Source organism: Orcinus orca, chromosome 9, assembly GCF_937001465.1.
Source record: "Orcinus orca chromosome 9, mOrcOrc1.1, whole genome shotgun sequence".
Lineage (NCBI taxonomy): Eukaryota > Metazoa > Chordata > Mammalia > Artiodactyla > Delphinidae > Orcinus > Orcinus orca.
This window is the reverse complement of record NC_064567.1, coordinates 72,318,987-72,345,104: the sequence shown is the minus strand read 5'-3', so window position 1 is coordinate 72,345,104 and position 26,118 is coordinate 72,318,987. Positions and strand designations below refer to the sequence as shown.

At 37.8% G+C, this 26,118-nt stretch overlaps 1 protein-coding gene and 1 long non-coding RNA gene across 2 annotated transcripts in view; one reads left to right on the top strand and one right to left on the bottom strand.

The window, feature by feature from the left end:
• Positions 1-26,118, bottom strand: part of LOC125965339 (uncharacterized) — a 702,471-nt gene that overhangs the window by 245,568 nt on the left and 430,785 nt on the right. The gene's annotated exons all lie outside the window — the stretch shown is intronic.
• The window catches only part of MACC1 (MET transcriptional regulator MACC1), a 34,030-nt gene continuing 29,028 nt past the window's right edge, over positions 21,117-26,118 (top strand). The window contains 2 exon segments of the mRNA XM_049714588.1: positions 21,117-21,232; positions 22,715-22,729. Coding sequence (XP_049570545.1) covers positions 21,118-21,232; positions 22,715-22,729 — 130 coding nt within the window. The 5' untranslated portion in view covers position 21,117.

Here is a 26,118-nt window from a genome sequence, read left to right as displayed (position 1 = left end):
GGAGAAAGTGAAATCTGCCAACTCTTTATCTGTGGACCACATTCCCACCTTTGTAGCTAATGTTTTTCCTGTCTACTCCCAGCTTCCTTGCACAAGTATTGTATAAGCCACATAATCTGTCTGTGTCTCAATTTCTTATCTGCAAAAGGAGCTAATAACACTGGCTACTCTTCTGCTAAGATAGTCCTGAGGATTAATGAACTGACTTTCAAATGCACAAGTGTCTAAGATGATAGGCCGTCCACAAATTCAAATTACTATTCTTACCATCCTCCCTTTTTACTGCCACCAGAATATTAGATCACACAGGATCTAGTATTTATAAAGGGCTTTGCAGTTTTTACAATATCTTATAATCTTTAATAATTTAGAAAAGCCTCTCTCTGCACAGTCTCAGCCTCATACGTCTATGGACAAAGGATTTCTGTAGATCTTTTTCATGAACTCTTCATTGTTTTGCCAATTCAGATTATTATTTTTTGAATCCTATTTTGTCTCTCGAAGGATTTGTTCTATGTCAAGGCTGCTTGGGGTGTATGGGATTTATTCCTCTGATTGAATAATTTGGATAATACAAATGTAATTTGACTTATAAATTGGCAACCCTTATAAAAATATTGCCTCATTAGAAAGGAACTGGAGAGACTAAAAATGAGGCTGAGATCTGAATGGAGAACTCCAGAATGAAGGCTTAGACCAGGGACAGACTTCAGGAGCTTATCAAGTCATGATTGAATAATCAAAGGGCGGAGCCTGGACAAATGTTCACTTGTCTGGTTAAGCCTTAAATGTTTACCTTGGCCAGTTGATTCCCTTTCATCCCCTCTGGCCCAATAGGAGCCCAACATCCATTAAACTGATTCCTTGGCTACCCAGCTTTGTTCATTGTTTATACCCTGAACGAGCAGGATACAGTTGGCTCTTTATCCCTCTTGATCTCCCATGCTGCCTTTGGATCCAGTGCTTAATTCTGGTTCAGAAAAGTCCCTGGGACTTTACCCAGGCACTAGTTTAATTAGTGGCAGGTTTTTCCCATCACTCATAGAAGGAGATCAGGCATTGCTTTGATCTATATCTTTTTGGCAATGGCTTGCTTCTCTTTCCACCACTTTCCTCCATGCCCAGGTGTCCTGTGCTCTCCAGGACATCCAGATGCATGTAGTCTTCTTGAGGTTTCTTTGCTAATAACCAAACTTCAGAACTTCCTATTATTTCCTTCTCTACCTGGATGAGTCAGTGCAGTAACTGGAAGGCAGTCTGCCCTCATGACTTTGGTGTTTCAGGGTTTCACCACTAGAGAGTGGTATTTTCTGCCTATGATCCTTGAAATTGTTTATGTTGAAATGGTTTTTATTAAATAAATATTTCTATAAGTGAACTTACCCATATATTCTAGTGGACAAAGTAAGCCTATATACTGTAAGGAATAAAAATGAAAACAAACAATAAATGATAGCTTTGGAAGCATTTCTCCTAAAAGCCATAATGTTAAGTCTACTATTAGATGATCAAAATTTGATTCAAACTTTTCTGTTCCATCTGAAGTTGAGTGTGAAGAATAATGACTTTGAACTTTGTAGCTCAAATATGGCTTTTTAAAACTTTACATGATTTATTTAAAGTTTGTCCGAAATCTTTGTGCATCATGCAATGACATTCTATTTTCTTAGTTTTTGTCTGGAGGCATTTGTAAAATAAACCATGCTCCCAAGTTTATTCAGTTCTCAGTTTATTGATAGTGGTTACACAAGGACATGTACAGATTTTACTAACAGACAAAAGAATTTGATATGTATTATGTGAAAAATCAGAATCGGGTCAACATTTTAAAATGTCCAAGAAAGAAAAATAAGTTGTCACTAAGATTCCACAGAATCTTTATCTTAGCTATGCTTATTTAATACAGAAAAAATGCAGAGCCATATGATTTTTACTCAGAGGGTCAAAAAATTTAGATCTGTTAGTTTCGCATAGGGAATAGGCAACACACAGAACCAGTTGAAAGCAAACCTGAAAAGAAGAGAGGCCTATCCCCGCTGGGTGGGCCTAGAAGGAGGAAAAAAGAAAGAAAATAATGTTTGCTGCCTTGTTGAGTTTAAGAAAATCTTAGACTCTCTTTAATTTTTAACAAAATTCAAAACTACTCAATCCTTTTCAAATAACACAATTTTAATGTTAAGCCCATATTGGGATTGACCTTTCTGTTGTAACAAAAATAAACATCTGGCAATCAGGGAACCTAACCTGAGAACTGATGTTGACCTCATCACCACCTTGGTAAGTGTTTTTAGATAAATCACAATTTCAAAGCCTCAGTTTCCATATTTATAAAAGGAGACAATTGAATTTGATTGAGAGTTTTCAGATATGTACCATGGGAAACTGTAAGTTCTGTGGAGTGACTCCAGAGCCCCCCACTGCAGTGAAAGTGGTGGCTAGCAAGTGAGCGTGGTGGGCTATTCTCCCCTTACGTTTCAACCAGATGAACTCTGCTTTTATTATTTACTTTCCAAGTATATTTCTTTAAGTTTTGCATACTATTTCATTTGAAGAAATTGGTCCTCAATGCATGAGAGAATTATGTTTGAAACCAGTCAATTAAATTATTGCTAAGGTCCTTCATTTATAAAGATGTGTTTTCTATGACAATTAATATATATTATATACAGCACACATATACATATACCAACACACATTGTTATATATTTATATACTACCTTTCCCCAACCTAATCATAAAAAATACATATATAATAAAATTGAAAACCCTTAACAATAAAAACTAAGCATCATATAATAATGGGTTATAATATAATAGTGGGTTGGGTGAAGAGATTAATTATATTAAACAAACAAAAACCAGGGATATGGGAAGCTATTTTAAATGCACTAAAACCCAGTCTAACTTTCCCTAGTAGCCAAGGTAAAACCCAAAGCATGAGGGGATACTAGTATTTAAGAGAAAAGATTAAAATTTGGAGGAAGAAACGTTTCCTACCCCCCAAATCTGAGAATAGTTTGTCACACATGGCCTTATGTGAAACATACTGGGCAAGTTCCCTGATTACACTTTTACAAAAATATAGAGAAATTTCATATATGGTCACACGTCGTCTTTACCAGGAGTAAAAACCAAGGAAGTAGTGCTAAGCCATCATTCTGTAAAGACCATTTTGATAACAGGCTGCAATAATATGCTTTACTTTTAAAGCTGGCTTCTGATTGGAATTGATCTAGGGATAAGCCTAGAAGAATTGTGTGCTGTGAATAGTTCATATGCCCTGTTCTAGGATTGGCATGGCTTTTGATGGAAACTACATGGTAGGCCATTTTAAATTCACATTGTGAGGCCATATCCAGAAGGCAGACTTTCCTTATTGTTTGTGAATACAGCAAAATGATGTTTTGTGTGGAAATAAAGTTCCTGACATGATCTTGCTTTCATAGTTGTCTGCTGGACCTCAGCCACAGGACCACACAAGTTGAGCTGGCTTTCAGCCACCACCTGAGTGACTCAGGTGTGAGCTTCTAAGGGTACAGTAAAAGGAGTGAGGACTACTTAAGAGGCTCTTTATACCTCTGCCACGGGGCCAGATTAAAATGTTTCTCCTTGTGTTTATCTCTAATGAAAACTGAAAAGAAAGAACTTGGAAGGGGGCCATCACTTGGCTGTGCTGTTTTCTAAGTTTGGAGAAGAGAAGAAAAGCTGGGTTCCTTGCCTCTGTCACCACTGAGCTGTGTGTTAGAACCTGGCTTCCTTTTAATTTCTTTCCATCACCTAAAATTGTATCGTCTAAAATACTATGATCTAAAATTATGTTGTAAAAAAGAGATAAAACCCCTCGGAGCAGCATGGCTTCACAAATTCCCTGGTTTTAAAATGGATCCCATTTCATTTGTGAACAGAGTCAGATGATGGTGACAGGAGATGAGATCTTGATGATCACATCATGAGGATCCCCTCATTTTTCAGACAGAGACGTGAGGCTCTCAGCAAGCAAGGAGTCACTGCAGGTCATAGCACCAACTGGGCACAAACCCAGAACTGGCCTCCAGATCTTGCTCTTTCTGTTCTACCACTCCACAGTATCCAAAAAATTATTACAATAGCCAATGTTTTCTTTAAATATATCTACTTGAAGGGGTGTGTGTGTGTGTGTGTATGTGTTTCTATATATATTTTGTGTGCAGGTGCATCCCTATTTGTGTAAAGATGGCAGATACAGGGATGGAGAACAGTGTTGGCTTTTTTTGTTTGTTTGTTTGTTTTTGCGGTATGCGGGCCTCTCACTGTCGTGGCCTCTCCGGTTGCGGAGCACAGGCTCCGGACGTGCAGGCTCAGCGGCCATGGCTCACGGGCCCAGCCGCTCCGCGGCATGTGGGATCTTCCCGGACCGGGGCACGAACCCTTGTCCCCTGCATCGTCAAGCGGACTCTCAACCACTGCGCCACCAGGGAAGCCCTCAGTGTTGGCTTTTTGATTTCTGGCTCCTGGTGGTTTTACTTTGCTGTTTATGAGGTGAAAAGGGAGTAGAAAGAAGTCAAACTTCCCCAAGAGTCTGAGTTTACCTTCTTAATGACATGTTTATTTTTCCACATCACACTTTGCAAAGAAGTGAGAAGTGGCCTTCCACAACCTGGCCTGCTTTCCCTAGCTTTGGGCATTACAGTAATTCCCTTAGTTTAGCTGCATATTTTACAAGATATCTCATAAAACCTCAGAAGCTGATTTGTGAGAGAGCTTGCATCACTTACCAATGACTGTGATGGGATACAACTGGCAAAAAAGGAAATTGAAGATATGGACTTCCCTTTGAAGATATGGTGGTCCGGTGGCTAAGACCCTGCACTTCTAATGCAGGGGGCCCAGGTTCGATCCCTGGTCAGGGAACTAGTTCCTGCATGCCACAACTAAAAAAGATCCCCTGTGCAGCAACTAAAGAAGATCTGGCATGCTGCAGCTAAGACCTGGCGCAGCCAAATAAATATTTTTTTAAAAAAGAAATTGAAGACAAAGTTGCATTTTATGACCATTACCTCAACATAACTGTTTTTTCACCTCTCCAAATTTCTTTCCAGTTTTTATCTGTAATATATACATTTTTAATACTTGCAACCATAATTCATATAAACTTTCAAGATCAGCTTTTTCACTTATACTATAAACAATTTCTCGTGTTGTTAGAGACTCTGCAACTATTTTGTGAAAAGAGGACATCGTGCTCTAAGTTGATAGCTTATAATGTATTCAATTATTCATCTGTTAAAGAACATTTGGGTTATTTTCAGTTTATTTTTCTATTTTATATAATGCTGTGAAAGAGAGTTTTATAAACATAGCTGTCCATCTTCCTTTTGAATTATTTTCTTGGGGAAAATACAAATTACTTAGAAGGACTATTAGAAGAATTATTGATGTGTCTTCCCCAAAGACAGACTCTATTTTATGGGGCCTGAAATTTATATAACTTGGAGAAAGGGGATCTTTGGGAAAAAGAATACAGAATTACAAACATAAGTTGTTAGGGTCCCTCCCAGTGCCGTGAAGGGACTCATCACAGTGAGGGGCCATAAGCTCAACTTGTAACAGCTTAACATTATCAAAGTGGTTCCCTCAAATACTGTAATAATTTCAATTTCATCAGTAATATGTGAAATACTTCATCCCTGAAATTTCAAGAGTACTGTGTTTTGTAATTTAATTACTTTAGTATTTTAATAACCTGGCTACATTTAACATGGATAATTTGCTTTAGTGTACATCGTTTTGCTTATTAGAAAGACCATGTTTCATCATCTCTTGCTGTATAACAAACTACCCCAAAACTTAGTGGCTCAAAACATGCGTTTTGTTATATTTTACAATTTGATAGCGAGACGTTTAGGTAGGATTGGCTCGGCAGTCTTCTACCCTTCATAGTATAGGTTGTGGCTGTAGGCTTGCAGGTGGGCTGGTCTGGAGGGTTCATGATGGCTTCATATTCTCGTCTGATACTTTGCACATATGAGTAGAAGTTGGGGCTCAGCTGGGACTGTTGACCAATGCACCTATATGTAATCTCTCCAGCATGATGGCCTCAGGGCAGTCAAACTTCTGACATGGCAGCTGGTTTCACCCAGAGCAAGTTTTCAAAGAGAATTGGACAGAGCCTCCACAACTTTTTATGAGCTTGGAAATCTCACAACATTGCTTTTCTCACACTCTATTAGTCAAGCAAATCACTAAGGCCTGTCTGGATTCAAGTGGAATCTCAGTGAGAGGATAGCAAATAATTGAATTGGAGATCATCTTTAATCTACCACAGGGTAATAAATTTTTATTGATTGTGTTCTTATATAAATTACCTGCTTAATAACATCATATATTGGAATGTCAACAGAATTATGAAGGTTTAAGTAGAACATTAACGTGGCTTTATGACAGTCAGGAAAGAGATATTTTGTAATTTGCTAAATCTATTAAATATGCCTTTAATAAAGTTGAAAACTCAGAATTATTTCAATAGCCGGCTTAAATAAGGTCACTAGTTTACAGTTATATATTACATGCTTTATATATATTATATCCTTGTCTTCCATTTCTTTCTTTCTTATTTATTTTATTCCTTTAGTAAGATGATAAAAATAAATGCCAGATTGTCAGCAATTTTAGGTATAGTCATGTTAAATAAATACTACAGAAAAATTGGCGTAGAATATAGGACATGTGAGCCATTTGCCTGTTTGCCCTTAGCCTCCATTTCTGTCCTTTTCTGCTCTTCTATGTATTGTAGGTTTCTGATACCCCACAGATAGCCTTTCCAGGTTTTTATTGCCAGCAAGATTCCAGTTAGGTCTTGCCAATGAGAGGTCCCAGCAAGAAACTGAGAAATGAAGGAGGGGGAAAGTGACTCACTTCCTGTTTTCAGCTTTTAGGCCTCCATCTGCAGCAACAAAAAGCTATGAACTCCAAGCATCCTCTGGCCGTTTCAGCACCATAGTACAAAATTCTTCCTTGATTGCAACACTTGCCTTTTGGCTCACTCCTTGGCTATACCAGCACCAGGATGTGCAACAGAGACCCTTGGTAACCTTGGCTCCAGCTCAGTGGTACTTCCTCAGCAGTTCCAGCACCACTTACACAGGGCCCAGTTATATTTCCAGCCACCCACCTCTCTCCAGCACCGTATTCGTGGTCCAAGTACTGACACAGGGGTCCCTGCTTGGCGTTTCCAAGATCTCTTGAGGCACCACACAAGTGCATTAGCAAGTGGGCACCTGGATTCCACCACCTCATCCTCCCTTTTGTTTCCTTGGCCCTGGGGATAGTAGCTCCTTCCTGCAGGTGTCAATATTTAGATTAGTTCACATTCCACGTTTTTGCTCTTTCACACTTCTACTCCCCTCTGCTTGAAAGACCTCATATAGTTTCTGTTTTCCTTACTGGACCCTGAGTGATACTGGAGGAGCTGTGTTACTACTAGTCATTTGCAGATATGGATAAAATGTGTACTAAGGGAGAATGTTCAGATCAGTGCAGCTGGTGTGACAGAAAGGTGAGCAAGCCATTCATAAAATATTGGTGCTTTGTTTTCCAAGTTTTTAATACCCTCCGTTGTTTATGGGCTTTGTGTCACAGTACCAGTTGTATTTTGCAAGGAAATACTGTCTTTTCACAAAACAGAAAGCAAACATTATTGGGAGTAATACTCATTTTTGTCAGTGTCAAATTGAATTTTGCAACAGTAGAAGTCACAGGAATAGGTCCACTGATTGTCCTATCATTAACAGTTCACAAGCAGCCTCTCAAAAATGAAAGAGTAGGTTATTATTAGAAAAAAATCTTGCATTGAAAATATTTCCATTTTTCTTAGTTTGACAAAAACTACAGATTTTGGCTTTGTTGCTGTTTTGAAGCTGTGAACTGCTCCAGATTTTTCATGTTTAGAATTATCTGTGCAGGCTGTGGGAATGGAAAAAGGCACTGCCAATTCCTTTTTGAAAAACAGAATCAACAATGAGGAATGTTTATTTGTTATGCCTTGATTCTTATGTTCATTTGTCAGTTCTGAAAAATTTGTATAAAGAAAAAAATTTTTGTATAATGTCAAGATCCAGTAACAATTTATTAGTTAATCTATGGCCTTAAATATTATACAAATATTAAATAATAATTAAAGTAGTAGAATCAAAATGTTTTGAATAAAGAAAGCTAAGCGGAAAACTGTTCACAATTAAACATTTAATTTGGCATGAATGTAATTATCTTTGATGTTCAGAAGACAAAAATGATATGATATACATATATTTGAACAAATCAGGACTGTAAAATAGTCCTGATTTATTTTTTACCACCTTAAGCCTGGTACTGTGGTTATCAAATGTCAAATTGGATAATTATCTTTCTATCTTTAGAGTACCGCATATTTATAGTTATTCCATATCACAGATGTTCTTCTTTTAGGATTAAGTTACTTTGGAATACAAAAGACTGGCCTCAGCCAACAGTTTATTTATTAAAGCCAGTTAGGGCTTACTTAGAATATCATTTCATGTGACTATTTTTGTGAGCTTGGAGGACGAGTGCTTGAAATTGATAAACAGGCTAGGTCAAGAATAGCTATTCAGATCTTCACAGAATGAGGTCTTAGGATGGGTATAAAGACTAAAAAGAATCCAGATGTTTACTAGCTGTCAAATGTACAAATCTGAAGATAATTTAGGAGACTGAAAATATTTGTGATTGTCTGGTCTACTCATTTACAGTGAGGCACTTTAATCCTCACGTGTAGCATAGATAGTAACAGATTAGAAGGTAGAAGTTTAGAAACTGGAGTCTCCTGGACCTCTCTCTCTCTCTCTCTCTCTCTCTCTCTCTTCTCTCTTTCTCTCTTTCTCTATTTCTATCTCTGTTTGTGTTTGTGTGTGTGTGTGACTATTTGTCTCTGTCTCTTTCCCCCATCTCATGTTAGTAGGCAGCCTCTCTCACCTTGGCCTAGAACTAGTAGATAGTGGAATTTATGCCATTTCTTGGTTAGTCTCCCCACAGCTTTCACACTGCGGTGGGCATTTCTTTCAAGAAAACTATTCATGTAAGCTACCTATATGCCAGATTTGCAAACCACCTAGAAAACCCTCACAGACTTCCTGTGATTTGTTGCAAATAACTTTTGGTCTGTTAATCCAGCTCTTTACTTTCTCAGCTCTCAAGTGGAAATTCATTCATCCATTTCATTTCACTGCATATTTTACTGAATATCTACTATGTACTAGAAACTGATCTAGATTCTAAGGAAACAACAGTGAACAAAATAGGCAAAGAAATAAATCTTCATTCTGTGGTGCTTATATTCTAGTGTAGGGAAAATAGGACATAACAAAATAAATTAGTCGTATATATTGCATATTAGAGGTTATAGGCGGTATGGAGAAAAAGAAGGTAGACACAGGCAACAAGGAATGTGTGTTGAATTACTAACTTTAAATAGGGAGGCCAGGGAAGGCATCATTTATGAGGTGATATTTTAGTAAATATCTAAAGATGCTGAGGAAATTGCCACAGTTATCTGGGGGGAAGAGTGTTTTAGGTAGAGAAAACAACAAGCATAAAGGCCATGAGGAAAGAATGTACCTGGTGTGTTTGAAGAACAACAAGTAAGGCCAATGTGGGTGGACTCACATGAGGAAGGAGAGGGTATAGAAGATGACCTCAGACAGGTTATGGGATCAGGTGTTTTGGACTAGGCCCATATAGGTCATATGACTTTGGCTTTTACTTGGTTGAGAAAGGAAGCCATTGCAAGGTTTTGAACAGGTGAATGATATGACCTGAGTGAAATGATCTGACTGTTTCAAGGAGGGGAAAGTGATAAGCTACATTGCATTGATGTTGATGAATCAACTAAGACAAGGAATGAAAATTCACCATTGAATTTGGCAATGGGAGGTCATAGGTGACCTTGACAAGAGCATTTCTGGTGGAGTGGGGAATGGGTGAAAATGATGGGAAGGCATGAGAGTTAGGAAAAAATAATTGTGGATAAGGAGACAAGGTATTTTTTTGTGTGTCTGCTTTTGCTGTAAAGGGAAGGGGGGAAATGTGGAATCTAGAGGGTGAAGGAAGGTGAAGACAGGTTTGGTTGGCTTTCTTTTTTTTTTTTTTTGAGGTGTCCAAAGTATCAGCATGTTTTTATGCTTATGGGAAACATGCAATAGAGGGGAATACACTTGTGATGCAGGAAAGATGGAAGAAAGTTTTTGATGCATTTCTCTGAGTAGGTGAATAGGAATGGGGCCTGCAGAGCGGGGGAGATTTGGCTGGCACCACCAACAGCTCATCCACAGTAACAGGAAAGAAACCCAAGTACAGGGGTCCAAATATAGGAAGTTCAAAAGATGTGCTGGTAGGAACAGGTGGAAGTTCTCTCTGATTGCTTTTTTTTTTTTAACCCTCAGTAAAATACGAAGCAAGATTATCAGCTAAAAATAAAAACCAAGAAGGATGTTGGAGATTCAGCAAGAAAGGAGAGGGGCGTGTGTGTGCCAGGGGCATTAAGTAAGATTGCCTGGCAACATTAAGAACTAACCACCTGGGATTAGTTTGTATGCTTTTCTTCAGCTACAAGCTGCTTTCTGGATTATGATTATTAGGTGGAGTATGGTATGGTCCCAAGGTATGGTTCCACTAGTTAGTGGAAGAAACTTGTAGAATATTTGGAGAGTTAAGGGGGCAGGCAAGAAGGCGGTTGTAATGACCGTTCTTGTCATTTAAACTGTGAATAGAGGAAGAGAGTTTTGAAGGGGAGACAGGTGAGAGGCAGTGAAAAAGTGATAGAATTGGTAGGTTGCCGGTCCTGTAGGGTGAAAGGATTGTTGGAATCAAGGGATTGCCATGAAATATTAATTCATATTAGAGTTCATATCAATTTTAAGATTTTTTCTTTGTTCCCATTGTGGTTTCCTCTTCATCCTGTTTTATCCTTAAACATGTCCCTCTTCAGAAATTAGCTATGATTTAATCACTATTGTCCTCTCTATGTAAAATAATATTTTCATAATCAAATAATACATACTCATTGAAATTTTTAAAATATAGAAAAGGAAAATGAAAGTCAGTCTCAAGAGTCTTACCACTTAAACACATGTACTGGTAGTATTTTTGAGTATGTCAGTCTTTGAGTGTCCTAGTCTTGTTTCTCTTCATGATTTTTCATGATTTTGTACCATGTTTAAGTTTTTTCATTTCAACATAGCCTTATAAGCATACTTCATGCTGTTACATACCTCTATCAAGATTATCTTTAATGACTGCATAATTTTCTAATGACGGGATGTTTCATAATCCGTTCAGTTTTATCTACGTTACAGGATATTTATATTAATTTACTTTGGCATTAAAATTGTGTGGTGATCTTATAATTCTAAGAGAAAGAAAAGAGGAGTACATAAACCCCAACAAAGCATGCTGAGGGAGAGAGTATTTGTCCTTAACTCCTAAAGCAGAACTGGTGTTAGAAGTGATCCCTGGGCTATACCAGGAAGTGCCACGCCACTCACAGGGAAGAGAGAGTCCTACATTTCTCCTTTATCACCCCGAAATCCCATGTCTCTCATAATGTCCCAATAAATGTTTTTGCCCCAGAAGAGTTGCCTTGTAGGGATAGGCGTCTTGATCTGCCTATATTTTATGATGTCCAGTAATATGTTAGTCTAAAACAAAATAAATTGAAACAAATATATTCTCATCACCTTTAATTATGACTCATTGGCTCACAATGTTTGTGTGCATCAGAATCTCCTGGGACATATGTATTGATACCTGGGTTCCACCTCAGATTCTTGGGATATGTTCTAGACATCAGTTTTTAAAGTTCCATGACTGATGATGCAGAAGAACAGTTGAGAACTGCTACCCTATATTACACTAGCTAGGGCAACCAGCCAGGGGGCTGGAAGCAAGACCAGCACAAAACTCCAGAACAGCAGTCCAGGAGGACCCCGACCTGGCACCAGGTGGTGCTGTGGGCACAATACGGAGCCTCCCCCACCCCCACCCCGTTTCCCCAGCTGAACACAAGGAACCCTCCAGCTCCCACAGAGCAGTGAGGGTCTCAGTAGAGGGAAACACAAACTTCTACCTTGAGTATTCCACCTGCTTTGAATGAAAGGGGAGATGGAGAGGAAGGGAAAGGAAGAGTTCCTTCTGAAAAGGTTCGAAGTTCTTTTGGGCGAAGTGAGAGCGTTCAATTTTTCAGGCTGATTTAATGAAATAAAAAGGACAGTGATGGACAATTCTATTCATCTCATTCTGGATATTTTCCTTTGTATTAATTTGATATTTCTATTAGAATTTAACACATGAAAATAGAACAACAAAACATAATTTAACCATTAAAATTAGTCATTCCTGTATGGCTCAGTTATAGATATATTTGCTTTTTTCCTCATGATGGTTTTAAATATTTAAAAAAATTTTAATAATAGAAGGAATTTATATTGACTATTTCACATCCTTCAGGTCGGACCATATACTTATACCCTAATATGTGTAATTACAGGGACAACCATCCTGGTTTCCCTGGGCTGAGAGGTTTTAGTTTTAAAACAGGACAGTCCTAGGCAAACCCAGTTAGACAGTTGGTCTCCCTACTTATAACCCATATGTTCGTTTGGACAGCTGTGTTTTCCTGTTATTCATGCCTTTAAGTAGGACTTAACACCTCTTATTAGTGATTCACTATAAGCTTATTTTATATCAGTAAATAATATGGCATTTCTGAATAGTGTCTGGGAGGGAATTCCCTGAGGGTCCAGTGGTTAAGACTCCACACTTTCACTGCCTGGGGGGTAGTGGGGGAGGTTCAATCCCTAGTCGGGGATCTAACATCTTGCAAGCCTTGAGGTGCAGCCAAAAGAAAAAAGTGTATGGAAGAACTAGAAGTAGGGTTGACAATGCATAGCCCTCAGTATTTCACTGAAAATATTCTGATTAGTTGCATCTTCTCATTTCCCTTCTTCCTTTTAGGCTGCAATCACTTGCAGTCCCAAACCCCCAGCCCTGTGAGTTGGTTTCCTTTCTCACACAGAAAAATTTTGGTCTCTCTTAGGTTCTTTCTTTAGACTTCTTTCATATTCCATGATTACTTGATGCTATCTTCAACTAAGTGAAAGTTTGAAGATTTAATTGTCTCTCAGAAAGGAAATGATCTAGTTTCCAGTATGCAGAGAAGAGTGAAGCATTACTAATAACAAACATATTTCTTGTTCTACTAAATAATATATGTATATATACATATGACTGTATGTATATATGACTATACCTATCTACTTTATCTATCTGCTTTATCTGTCTATCTAACCATCCATCTACCTACCAATCTGACTATATATAGTCACGTATGAACACATATTAGTTTTTTTCAAGTTTGTGTTTTAATAAACAGTTCATACTTTGTACACAATTCTCAATTTACAGAATTGATGAATAAAAACACTGTGATTCCCTGGAACATTAAAAATTAGACATGATAAATTGTTGAGAATTTAAGGGAAACTCCGGCTTTACATACTAGATGATGTGGCATAATGAGGGCTCCTTTCTTTAATTTTATCAATTCTACCAAACTTCATCCACGTGCTTCTTCTCACAGCAATTAGTAGTGCATGAACATGGTTATCACTTAAGAGCAACTGAGCATTCATATTGACTCTCTGTCAAGAAGGTAGACTTAGATATGTAAATGATTTACACCAGCATTCTAAGGTCAAACCCAGGGGTACACAAAATGTTTGTCAGAGGGTGTTTTTCTCCTGGCAAAGACTATGGGGAATCTTATAATTAATCCAGTAGCAGTGGGGTAAGTGTTGGCTGAAAAATATTAGATTTTGTTGCAAAGGGACTGATAAAATCTAGTTAGAAAAAAATACAGTATTTTTCAATTACCCTCCTTAGAGAGTAAAAAGAGCATTATCAGGTTGAATAATCAATCATGCTAAAATAACAATTAAACTTCCACAGAACTTTTTCTGCTTCCTCTTTTCCGATATTCCTTAAGTATCTTCATCAGTAGCCTCTCATTACTCATGCTAAAACCAACAGAACTGGCACAGATGTGAAAAAATAAAACAAGAACTCTCATTTTCAGCAGTGATTGGTGTTAATTGGGGATTTATGTTATTTAATTTAATCTTTATAGCAACTTTTTGTTTAAAGAAACAGCTTTATTGATATATAGTTCACATACCATTAAAACAACTATTTAAAATAAATATTTTTATACTCTATTGTTGAGAAAGTGATGCTCAGATCAGTGAATTCATTTGTAAACTTTGCTTGGAACACAAAGCTGTCTAATTTCAAGGCCTGCATTCTTTCTACTGCACCCCAGTTCCTCTGTTGTCACGAGCCTACCACTCTTTTTGGCAGGAGTAATACAGATACCTATTAAAATATTCTATGAAGAATGATGCATAGGAGATAGGGTCCCAAGACACAACTGGTCAGCAATCATTTTTTCCCTTAGGGAGTGAGGTCAGGGTCTCAAGCCATCTGAGTGATAGGAGAAGCTTCTGGAATGGGCCCAGTTGGAGAAATTATTTCTATATGCACAGGAATAATAGGAAGGAGGGACAAGAGGGAGAAAGGGAATCACCTGGTCCTGCCACTTTTTATACAGTACTTCATTTGACTGTTAAAGCAGCACTATGAAGAATGCAGGCTCATGAAGAACAATGGCAACAACAACAGCAACAATAATAATAGTTATTATTATTATTAATTTTTTACAGATGATAAGCGGAATCACAGAATGTTTAGTAACTTTCCCAAGTTTATACCCAGGGGTCCAAAACAAGAGAATTCTAATTCCAAAGCCTAATTTCTTTGTACTTTGCCAAAATGCATTTACACATAAGGAAAAACAAACAAGCGAATACTGCCAATAGTGGAAAACCAGTGAGATCTCATGATGTCAAGTATTCTATAAAGTAGTGGAGTTTTTCAGGGTATAAATCTTATAAGAAAACAAGTACAGAATTAGACACAGGGCCCTGGAAAGGGCCATGCAAGTCAGAGACCTACAGGTTCAGCTTCCTTAGTCACATTGTAAATCCGACTCTGGCTCCACTCCTTCTGAATCAGTACTTGACCTCTGTACCTTTTGAAAAATACAAGCCAAGAGACTTCTCTTGCATTTAACAACGCAAAAAAAGAAAAAAAAAATGGCTTAAGGTCACTATTATACAGCCAAAGTCATATCCAGCAACTCGTGCAATAATTAAACTTGTTCAGTTACCTACCAGCTCTCTGCAAGTGTCACCCTAATTTATTCACTTACTTGTTTTGTTTTCTAACTTTTTTACTGAAGAATGATGTACACTTACTTGCTGTTTAAGTGCATTGTGTTGTTTGAGTATTTGTAAGCATTCTCAAATTCTTTGTAAACCAAGAAGGAGTGTGTGTGTGTGTGTGTATGTGTGTGTGCATGTGCACATTAAAAAAAGTTTTGTAGCTAATTCATCTTCTAAGTTTTGCTAGGAACATATATTGCTTAAAGTTAAACTTGAGAGACATATCACTAGGAATATACCGTGGCAACAGCAGGCATTTGATAACACCTTCATTAAACGTTTTCCACAGTGAAAGTACTAACCTTGCTCTATGGCTTAGAAGGTTAGTACCTATATGCTTCTATGGGGAAGCATTAATACCACTGTGATCTCAGGAAAGTTTCAGCCCATGTCCTAACTGCAACATGCAGAAGTAAAGTGATCTTCTGTTCAGGTCTACGATTTAGCTACTCCTCTTAATTTCCCAAGAGAGAGTGACTCCCATCTTTAGCTTAGCTCATTGTTTGGATCAAGAGAAAGTGATTCTTTGGTTCCTCATCAAAAGCTAGAACATATAAATCCACGTGGGTTGAAATGTGGAAACAGAAACTCAGTTGAGAGAAACTAAGTAGGGTGGGCTTTACTGGCCCTGATGATCTATGCTGTCCTTTTGTAACCTAACGTGTTTTCTTCTGTTAGGATAGGAAAACAGCTGCTTAGCCGGACCCACTGCTCTCTATCCAATTTGACAGAATTGCCCCTGGGTGAGATGCCATCAGCGCATATTAAGAAAGAGTTCTGTGACAGAGACTCACTGTTGAACATATGATAAAGGGTGGGGTAAGGATGTCCTTCCCAGCAGTCCTTCCTCACCACTCCGGGTGATGTTGGTGCTTCTGTTAAGTGGTTTGTTTGTATCATATGCTCACTGTGTAGCTTGTAACTAGTAATGTTTTCCTTATTGTGGTCTCTGAGAAAGTGGAGAGCCAAACTTTTGGTCTATTGCTAGTAATATACTGGAACTTAAAGCATGATGTTTGTAAAATCATTTATTTTTATTTTCCTACCAACTTTCTGCAAGTATCACCCTAATTTATTTACTTATTTGTTTTGTTTTACTTTTTACTGAGGAATAACATACACTTACTTGTTGGTTAAATGCATAGTTTGAGTATTTGTAAGCATTTTCAAATACTTTTTTAAACCAAAGAAGAGTTTATGTGTGTGTGTGTTTGTATGCATCCACACACAAAAGAAATCCATCTTTAAAATGAACATACTGAAGGGACTTCAAATTAATAAAACAAATGTCTATTGATCATCAGTTATATATGCTTAGGTCAATATTAAAAGATTGGTGATTTACAATGAATATTTATCAGAAATCTATAATATTCTCTTAAACATTTCTATCTCCATGGAATAGCCTCTGAACTTTTGAAAGATTTCTTACCATTTTTTGAATGTTGATTACATAGTTCTGCTCTCTGAGGTGAAAGGCAAGATGTTGCAAGAATGAGGTAAGGTCAGGATGAGTAGAACCAACCTTGCCAAGGACTTGATTTTCTTTTGCCTTGGCCAAATGTCCTATGTAAAAAGTCCTTGTTTGGAGGAGGTATGGTGCGTGAGGCTGGGGACCACTTTATTTCACTCTCATTGAGTTAAACTTTTTATCATTTTTGCTTCAAAGCCTTAAAATCTAAGCCATTGTTACTTTTTTTTTTTTTTTTTTTTTGCGGTACACGGGCCTCTCACTGTTGTGGCCTCTCCCATTGCGGAGCACAGGCTCCAGACGTGCAGGCTCAGCGGCCATGGCTCACAGGCCCAGCCGCTCCGCGGCATGTGGCATCTTCCCGGACCGGGGCACGAACCCGTGTCCCCTGCATCGGCAGGCGGACCCTCAACCACTGCGCCACCAGAGGAGCCCCTGGAAGCATTTTTAATATCACATAGGTCAAGAATTAAATGCAGTACAGATCATAGAAACATAACGGAGATCTGAGGTATTCAAGGACTAGTTGGAAAATACTTTGAACCTACTGGGTGGCTAAAAATAGCAATCTTCACTGTATAATGACTACCATAATGACTGCAAATGAACACATTTTAAAGGGATAATTCTTTAAAATGGTATTGCTTGCCTGGTTACTCTTGCAAACACCACCCCCCTTTAGAAAGAATCTGGGATCTTTTGCTAAGTTATACAGTTGGTAAATATTCCCAGTCACTTAAGGCCTAGTTTAAACAGTAAAATAAATGAAGATCAAAACTTTATTCATTGGTTCTTTAAGAAAAAAAATAGTGGATCATGTAGAATCAGAATAATTGTGTTCTAAAAAGCAAGAACATGTCCCCAGTTAAGTGGGTAGTAAACTGCTCTTTTCCCACTTAGTCATTCCAACAAAGACTGACTCATGCTTCTTTAGATGAGGTTTAAAAAATTCCCGTTTCAGACAGCAATTGCAATTGAGTATAAAGTTTAATTGGAAGAAAACACAAGGAAAAGATAAATGTGCCTAGTGCTATTTGCACCTGTGTAAACATGCGCTGCCCTCTGTATGTCAGAATCACAGTCCTTCCAGTCAAGGGATTTTCTCTTATACCACCTTTCCCTGTATTCACAGAAAAAAAAAAAGTCCAGATTTAGGACAAAGTCCAGTGAGGGGTGTGTGTGTGTGTGTGTGTATACACAAAAAGATTGGGAGAAGAAGGATTCATTGGGGGATAGTGGGAAGAGCCAGAGAATAGGGAGAAGTCTATTTGGGAAAGAAATTAGCATGGTGGTTTTTAGAATGTGATTCTCAAAATGTACCCCTCAGAACCACTGCATCACATCACTTTTCCACTTTCTTAGAAATGCAAATTCTCAGGTGCAACCCCAGACCTTCTAGATCTGAAACACTGGGGTGGCTCCAGCAAACTGTTTTGTATTGTGTTTGTTCAAACCCTCCAGGTCATTCTGGTAGGGTTGAATTTTAGAACTACTGGCTTAAATGACAGTGAAGATCTGCTTGGGTGACTGGAGAAGAGGACTACTCCATAAAGAATTCCAGCTAACAACCACCTTGTCCCTCTGTTTCTGAAATGTTATAATTCTCCAGGAGCATAACTTCATAAGGCATCATTCCTGGTTCTTATGTGGTTGAGACATTCTCACTGTATTCCACTGGGTAATTACTATTTTTTATATTAAGGATTATTTGCCTCAAAAGAATCCTAGGTATAAATTGTTCCTTTCTGCTCTTTTCTCCACAAGAAATTAAAGAGTTTAGGTAGACTTCTGTCTAAATTGGTTTTCCATTTAAAGTGTACGTTATCATTTTGAAAAGTACTTTTTTATTTAAATATTTTTTCTCATTTTAATTTAATCTGCTTAATTTTGCAGAAGGATGTGAACTTAGTTTTTCTGTTTCAAAGTTTTGGCTACCTACTCTGTGCTAAAGACTTTAGTTTTGGACATTACATATGGTAAAATCAACCACATAATTTTGAGTATCTGCCAGGAAACTTGAGGTTCAGTGTAAAATGCATAGTGCAAAACTCTACTTTTCATCCGAACTTTCCATGTAGTTTCACCTATCAGAGAAAAAAGTTGCTATTGCAGTATTTGACTTTTTTTATGAGATAATTTTTGCATTTGTTTATCCACCATGTTTGGAAAACATTACCCCTTTTTCCGTTCCTTTCTTTCTCTTTCTTTTTCTTTTCCTTCCTCCCTTCTCCTCCCCTCTCCTCTTCAATTTGTTCTTTCTTTTATTATACCAGAAAAGGCTTTTGATTTCTCTAAAAAAATAAACTGCTTTGAAATAAAATGTCAAGAACTTGAAAGAAATGTATGGCTAAAAAGACAAGTCAAAGGTGAAGGAGGTGTGATTAACAGATGAAGGACGACAAGAAATAAGGTTCAGCATGACTGGAAACTGGAAATGGAAGGTGGGATAGTCTCAGAATGTACTCTTGGGAACCTTGAGTCTGAGAAGGGGTATATGGCAACCTGATTATGGGCTATATGGTGTAGCTGTAATGTGCATGAGTAATTATGGCTGGTCAGTCACTCACCAGCTATTTGACCTTGTAGGTTACTTACGTCATATTGTTGAAATTCATTTTTGTACTCTATGAAATCTGATTTAACATACGCATTTTTCAGTGTTGTCATAGGGCTCAGAGAAAACATATATGTAAAGAAGACTGAAGCTCAGCAATGCCATATCTACACTTAGTACATATGGATACTTTTACTGGTAATCCATCTGTTTTCATAGTTGCATGGTACTCCAGTGTATTAAAACACCACAATTTATCCATTCATATGGCAAAGGATATTTTGATTGATTCCCATTTTTTAAAATATGTAATGAACATTCTTGTATATATCTTCTGATGCACATATGGAAGGTTTTACTAGAACAAATAACTGGAATTGAAATTGCTGAGTACTGGGCTGTAAGCACCTTTCCTAGATAATACCGGATTGATTTCTAAGTGGTTGTACTTATTGACACTTCCACTAGTAGTGTATAAAAGCTCCCTTTGCTCCTCATCTTTGCCAATAATTAGTGTTGCCAGATTTTAAAACTTTTGCAAATTTAATGGTTGATAATTGTATCTCATGTGGTATCATTTAGCATTTCCCTGATTACTGATAAATTGAGCATATTTTAATCTACTTAGGGATCATTTGTGTTTACTTTTTATAAGAAATGCTTATTCAGATCTCTTTTCAAATTTTTCTGTAATGTTGTTTTTATTTTGCTTATTAATTTGTAGGAGTCTTTGATGTATTTTAGGATACAATCCTTTTTTCTTCTTCAGTCATATGTAATGCAAATATCTTCTCCCAGTTTTGAGCTTGTGTTTTTACTTTTTGTAAACAATGTCCTTTGATATGTAGGATTTCTCTTTTTTTTTTATGGTTTGCATTTTGTGTGTGTGCTCTGCTTAAGAAATTCTCCATTTCCAGAAAGCATAAAGATAATTCCTTAGACTCTATTTTTAAGTTTTAAAGTTTTGTTTTTCAGTCTTTAAATATCTTAGAACAGATTTCTGTGTATGATCAATGTAAGTTTTTTCAGCATGGACAACCAATTGTACCATCACTGTTTATTGAATAATCTGTTTCCACACTGCTCTGCCTGGCTACCTCTGCCATATATTCAGTTTACATGTGAGGGTGGGTCTATTTCTAGGGGTATTGTGTGTCCTTAGTCTGTTTCTGTTCCAAATCCACATTGTCTTACTTAGCACAAATTATAATAAATACTGATATGTGCCGGCACATATAACTTCTATCGTGTTCTTCTGGTTTGTCTTTGCTTTTCTACATAATTTTTAAAAAGCCTAAGTTACAAACACATATACATAATATATGATTTTTCTTGAACTGCATTAAATGTATAGAAGGATTTGGGGAGAATTTTGTTTTGTGATTTTTAGACTTCCAGTCACCAAACAAGGAATGCCTATTTATTGACGTTTCAACTTACTATTCTTTTTGTTATCCTTGGGATTTTCATTATTACTTTTTTTTATAGGATCACTAATGTATTTCTAGGTTTGCTTGTTGGTATTAATCCAGGATCTGAGGGTTTTTCAATGGAGTAATAATACCTATTTCAGGATACCTAGTCCAGCATCCTATCAGAAGTAGAGGACCTATGCAGAGTGTTTTTATATGCAGTTTTCTATTTAAATATGTAGATTACTTTGAGTTTGGTTTCTATGCCAACCTGTTTATGTATTCTTACAAGAAATATATATATATATATATATATACACACATATATATTATATTTACTTTGTAGGTGGAGTAATGTTAACCAGTGAAAAAGCCCATTTTTGGTCAGGAGGAATTTCACGAAGTATGTCTGAAGGAAATTTGTTTGACATGGAAGCCCAAAAAGCCTCAAAAAATAGCAATATTACAGGTACAAGAATTTATAATTATTGTAATTTTTTCCTCTACCACCACTAATTACTGGAGAACTACCTCTGAAAAGTGCTACAGAAGATTAAAAGAATGGTAAAATCTAAACTTTACCATGGAAATACTTAAACTATCATTAAAAAGATGAGGAAAATAAAATAGTCAAACAACATATAATAAATATTATGAGGAGACAAAAACTATTAAATGAGTGGTATATTCCAGTAAATATAATGAATTTTGGGGTTAAAGAGATCTCTGTATGTTGGAGTGGGCTAATAAATACAGTATAAAAGAATTGAACAGATTCTCAGAGAAAAAGTAAGTTTTAAGAGAGTCCGATGGAACTGGGTTTGAAGAAAAGTGTAAAAATAAAAGAAATGCAACATTTATTTTTCAAAACACGTCTTCTGATTTTTAATATATGACACTTAAAGCTCATTTCAATCAATGTATAGTTCTATATATACTAAACAAAAAAGTCTGAAAGCTTATTGAACTCATTTTTCTATTTTAGCTTTCATTTTCTCTAAAGCGGCACCAGCTTCACAAAGTCCACAGAATCATTATCAATATTTTGCAAAATGACCAAGTATAAGTTGCTCTAAACATAAAAAAATTCAAGATTTTTGAGATATATAGAAATTCATTATAGTTGATATATAAGTATTTTAATGTGTTGCTGATGCTTAAAATACCCACTTTCCAAAGTAACTTGTTTCCATTTTATAGTGGTAATAAGCATGTTCTTTGCCCTTTTAAACTTGAAAAATTTCAGGGAATCCCTTCAGGTAGTAAATCTAATGGTGGTCTATTTTTTCAACGTTTATTTTCATGAAATGTTCATTTTTCATGAAAAAATTCAGTGTTATTAAAATTTATCATTACGAAGTTATCAGAAAATAATCTAAGAAATGCATGATTGCCTAGTTCAGCATATTATTTTCTAACAAATTATTTAAGCTGTTCACAGACGTATTTGATATTTTTTTACATATTGACTATTACCAGAAAAGAAAAACATTAAATGAATAATTTAGATGTAATGAGACGAACCATTCAATGTTTAGAAAAATCTGGATAACTGACCAATTATTCTGTTTGTTCAGAGGTATTCTTTCATGAAAATGAAATATAAAACAACGCATAGGAGAGAGGGGGAAGATGGCGGAAGAGTAAGACACGGAGATCACCTTCCTCCCCACAGATACATCAGAAATAACATCTACGCGTGGAACAACTCCAACAGAACACCTACTGAACGCTGGCAGAAGACCTCAGACGTCCCAAAAGGCAAGAAACTCCCCCACGTACCTGGGTAGGGCAAAAGAAAAAAGAATAAACAGAGACAAAAGAATAGGGACGGGACCTGCACCAGTGGGAGGGAGCTGTGAAGGAGGAATGGGTTCCACACACTAGGAAGCCCCTTTGTGTGCGGAGACTGCGGGTGGCAGAGGGGGAAAGCTTCGGAGCCACGGAGGAGAGTGCAGCCACAGGGGTGCGGAGGGCAAAGCGGAGAGATTCCCGCACAGAGGATCAGTGCCGACCGGCACTCACCACCCCGAGAGGCTTGTCTGCTCACCCGCTGGGGCGGGTGGGGCTGGGAGCTGAGGCTCGAGCTTCGGTCAGAGCACAGGGAGAGGACTGAGGTTGGCAGCGTGAACACAGCCTGCAGGGGGCTAGTGCTCCACGGCTAGCCAGGAGGGAGTCCGGGGAAAAGTCTGGACCTGCCGAAGAGGCAAGAGACTTTTCCTTCCCTCTTTGTTTCCGGGTGCGCGAGGAGAAGGGATTAAGAGCTTAAAGGAGCTCCAGAGACGGGCGCGAGCCGCGGCTAACAGTGCAGACCACAGAGACGGGCATGAGACGCTAAGGCTGCTGCTGCTGCCACCAAGAAGCCTGTGTGCGAGCACAGGTCACTCTCCACACCTCCCTTCCGGGGAGTCTGATTAGCCCGCCACTGCCAGGGTCCCGGGATCCAGGGACAACTTCCCCGGGAGAATGCATGGCGCGCCTCAGGCTGGTGCAACGTCACGCCGGCTTCTGCTGTCGCCAAAGGCTCGCTCCGCACTCTGTACCCCTCCCTCCCCGTGGCCTGAGTGAGCCAGAGTGGCGGAATTAGCGGCTTCTTTAACCCCGTCCTGTCTGAGCGAAGAACAGAAGCCCTCCTACACGCAGAGGCGGGGCCAAATCCAAAGCTGAGCCCCGGGAGCTGTGCGAACAAAGAAGAGAAAGGGAAATCTCTCCCAGCAGCCTCAGGAGCAGCAGATTAAATCTCCACAATCAACTTGATGTACCCTGCATCTGTGGAATACCTGAATAGACAACAAATCATCCCAAATTGAGGAGGTGGACTTTGAGAGCAAGATTTATGATTTCTTTCCCCTTTTCCTCTTTTTGTGAGTGTGTATGTGTATGCTTCTGTGTGAGATTTTGTCTGTATAGCTTTGCTTTCAGCATTTGTCCTAGGGTTCTATCCATCCGATTTTGGGGGTCTTTTTTGCTTTTTTCTTACTTAAAAAAATTCTTTTTTCTTAATAATTATTTTTATTTTAATAACTTTATTTTATTTTATCTTACTTTATTTTATTTTATACTCTTTCTTTCTTCCTTTCTTCCTTCCTTCCTTCCTTCCTTGCTTTCTTTCTTTCTTTCTTTCTACTTTTTCTCCCTTTTATTCTGAGCCATGTGGATGAAAGGCTCTTGGTGCTGCAGCCAGGAGTCAGGTCTGTGCCTCTGAGGTGCGAGAGCCAACTTTAGGACACTGGTCCACAAGAGACCTCCCAGCTCCACATAATATCAAACAGCGAAAATCTCCCAGAGATTTCTATCTCAACACCAAGACCCAGCTTCACTCAATGACCAGCAAGCTACAGTGCTGGACACCCTATGACAGACAACTAGCAAGACAGGAACATAACACCACCCATTAGCAGAGAGGCTGCCTAAAGTCATAATAAGTCCACAGACACCCCAAAACACACCACCAGACGTGGACCTGCCCACCAGAAACACAAGATCCAGCCTCATCCACCAGAACACAGGCACTAGTCCCCTCCACCAGGAAGCCTACACAACCCACGGAGTCAACTTTAGCCGCTGGGGACAGACACCAAAAACAACGGGAACTACGACCCTGCAGCCTGCAAAAAAGAGACCCCAAACACAGTAAGATAAGCAAAATGAAAAGACAGAAAAAAACACAGCAGATGAAGGAGCAAGATAAAAACCCACCAGACCTAACAAATGAAGAGGAAATAGGCAGTCTACCTGAAAAAGAATTCAGAATAATGATAGTAAAGATGATCCAAAATTTTGGAAATAGAATAGAGAAAATGCAAGAAACATTTAACAAGGACCTAGAAGAACTAAAGATGAAACAAGCAACGATGAACAACACAATAAATGAAAATAAAACTACTCTAGAAGGGATCAATAGCAGAATGACTGAGGCAGAAGAACGAATAAGTGACCTGGAAGATAAAATAGTGGAAATAACTACTGCAGAGCAGAATAAAGAAAAAAGAATGAAAAGAACAGAGGACAGTCTCAGAGACCTCTGGGACAACATTAAACTCACCAACATTCAAATTATAGGAGTCCCAGAAGAAGAAGAGAAAAAGAAAGGGACTGAGAAAATATTTGAAGAGATTATAGTTGAAAACTTCCCTAATTTGGGAAAGGAAATAGTTAATCAAGTCCAGGAAGCACAGAGAGTCCCATACAGGATAAATCCAAGGAGAAACACACCAAGACACATATTAATCAAACTGTCAAAAATTAAATACAAAGAAAACATATTAAAAGCAGCAAGGGAAAAACAACAAATAACACACAAGGGAATCCGCATAAGTTTAACAGCTGATCTTTCAGCAGAAACTCTGCAAGCCAGAAGGGCCTGGCAGGACATATTTAAAGTGATGAAGGAGAAAAACCTACAACCAAGATTACTCTACCCAGCAAGGATCTTATTCAGATTTGATGGAGAAATTAAAACCTTTACAGACAAGCAAAAGCTGATAGACCTCAGCACCACCAAACCAGCTTTACAACAACTGCTAAAGGATCTTCTTTAGGCAAGAAACACAAGAGAAGGAAAAGACCTACAATAACAAACCCAAAACAATTCAGAAAATGGTCATAAGAACATACATATCGATAATTACCTTAAATGTAAGTGGATTAAATGGTCCCACCAAAAGACACAGACGCCTGAATGGATACAAAAACAAGACCCATATATATGCTGTCTACAAGAGACCCACTTCAGACCTAGGGACACATACAGACTGAAAGTGAGGGGATGGAAAAAGATATTCCATGCAAATGGAAACCAAAAGAAAACTGGAGTAGCAATTCTCATATCAGACAAAATAGACTTTAAAATAAAGATTATTAGAAGAGACAAAGAAGGATACTACATAATGATCAAGGGATCGATCCAAGAAGAAGATATAACAATTGTAAATATTTATGCACCCAACATAGGAGCACCTCAATACATAAGGCAAATAGTAACAGCCATAAAAGGGCAAGTCGACAGTAACACATTCATAGTAAGGGACTTTAACACCCCACTTTCACCAATGGACAGATCATCCAAAATGAAAATAAATAAGGAAACACAAGCTTTAAATGATACATTAAATAAGATGGACTTAATTGATATTTGTAGGACAGTCCATGCAAAAACAACAGAATACACATTTTTCTCAAGTGCTCATGGAACATTCTCCAGCATATATCATATCTTGGGTCACAAATCAAGCCTTGGTAAATTTAAGAAAATTGAAATTGTATCAAGTATCTTTTCCGACCACAATGCTATGAGACTAGATATCAATTACAGAAAAAGATCTGTGAAAAATACAAACACTTGGAGGCTAAACA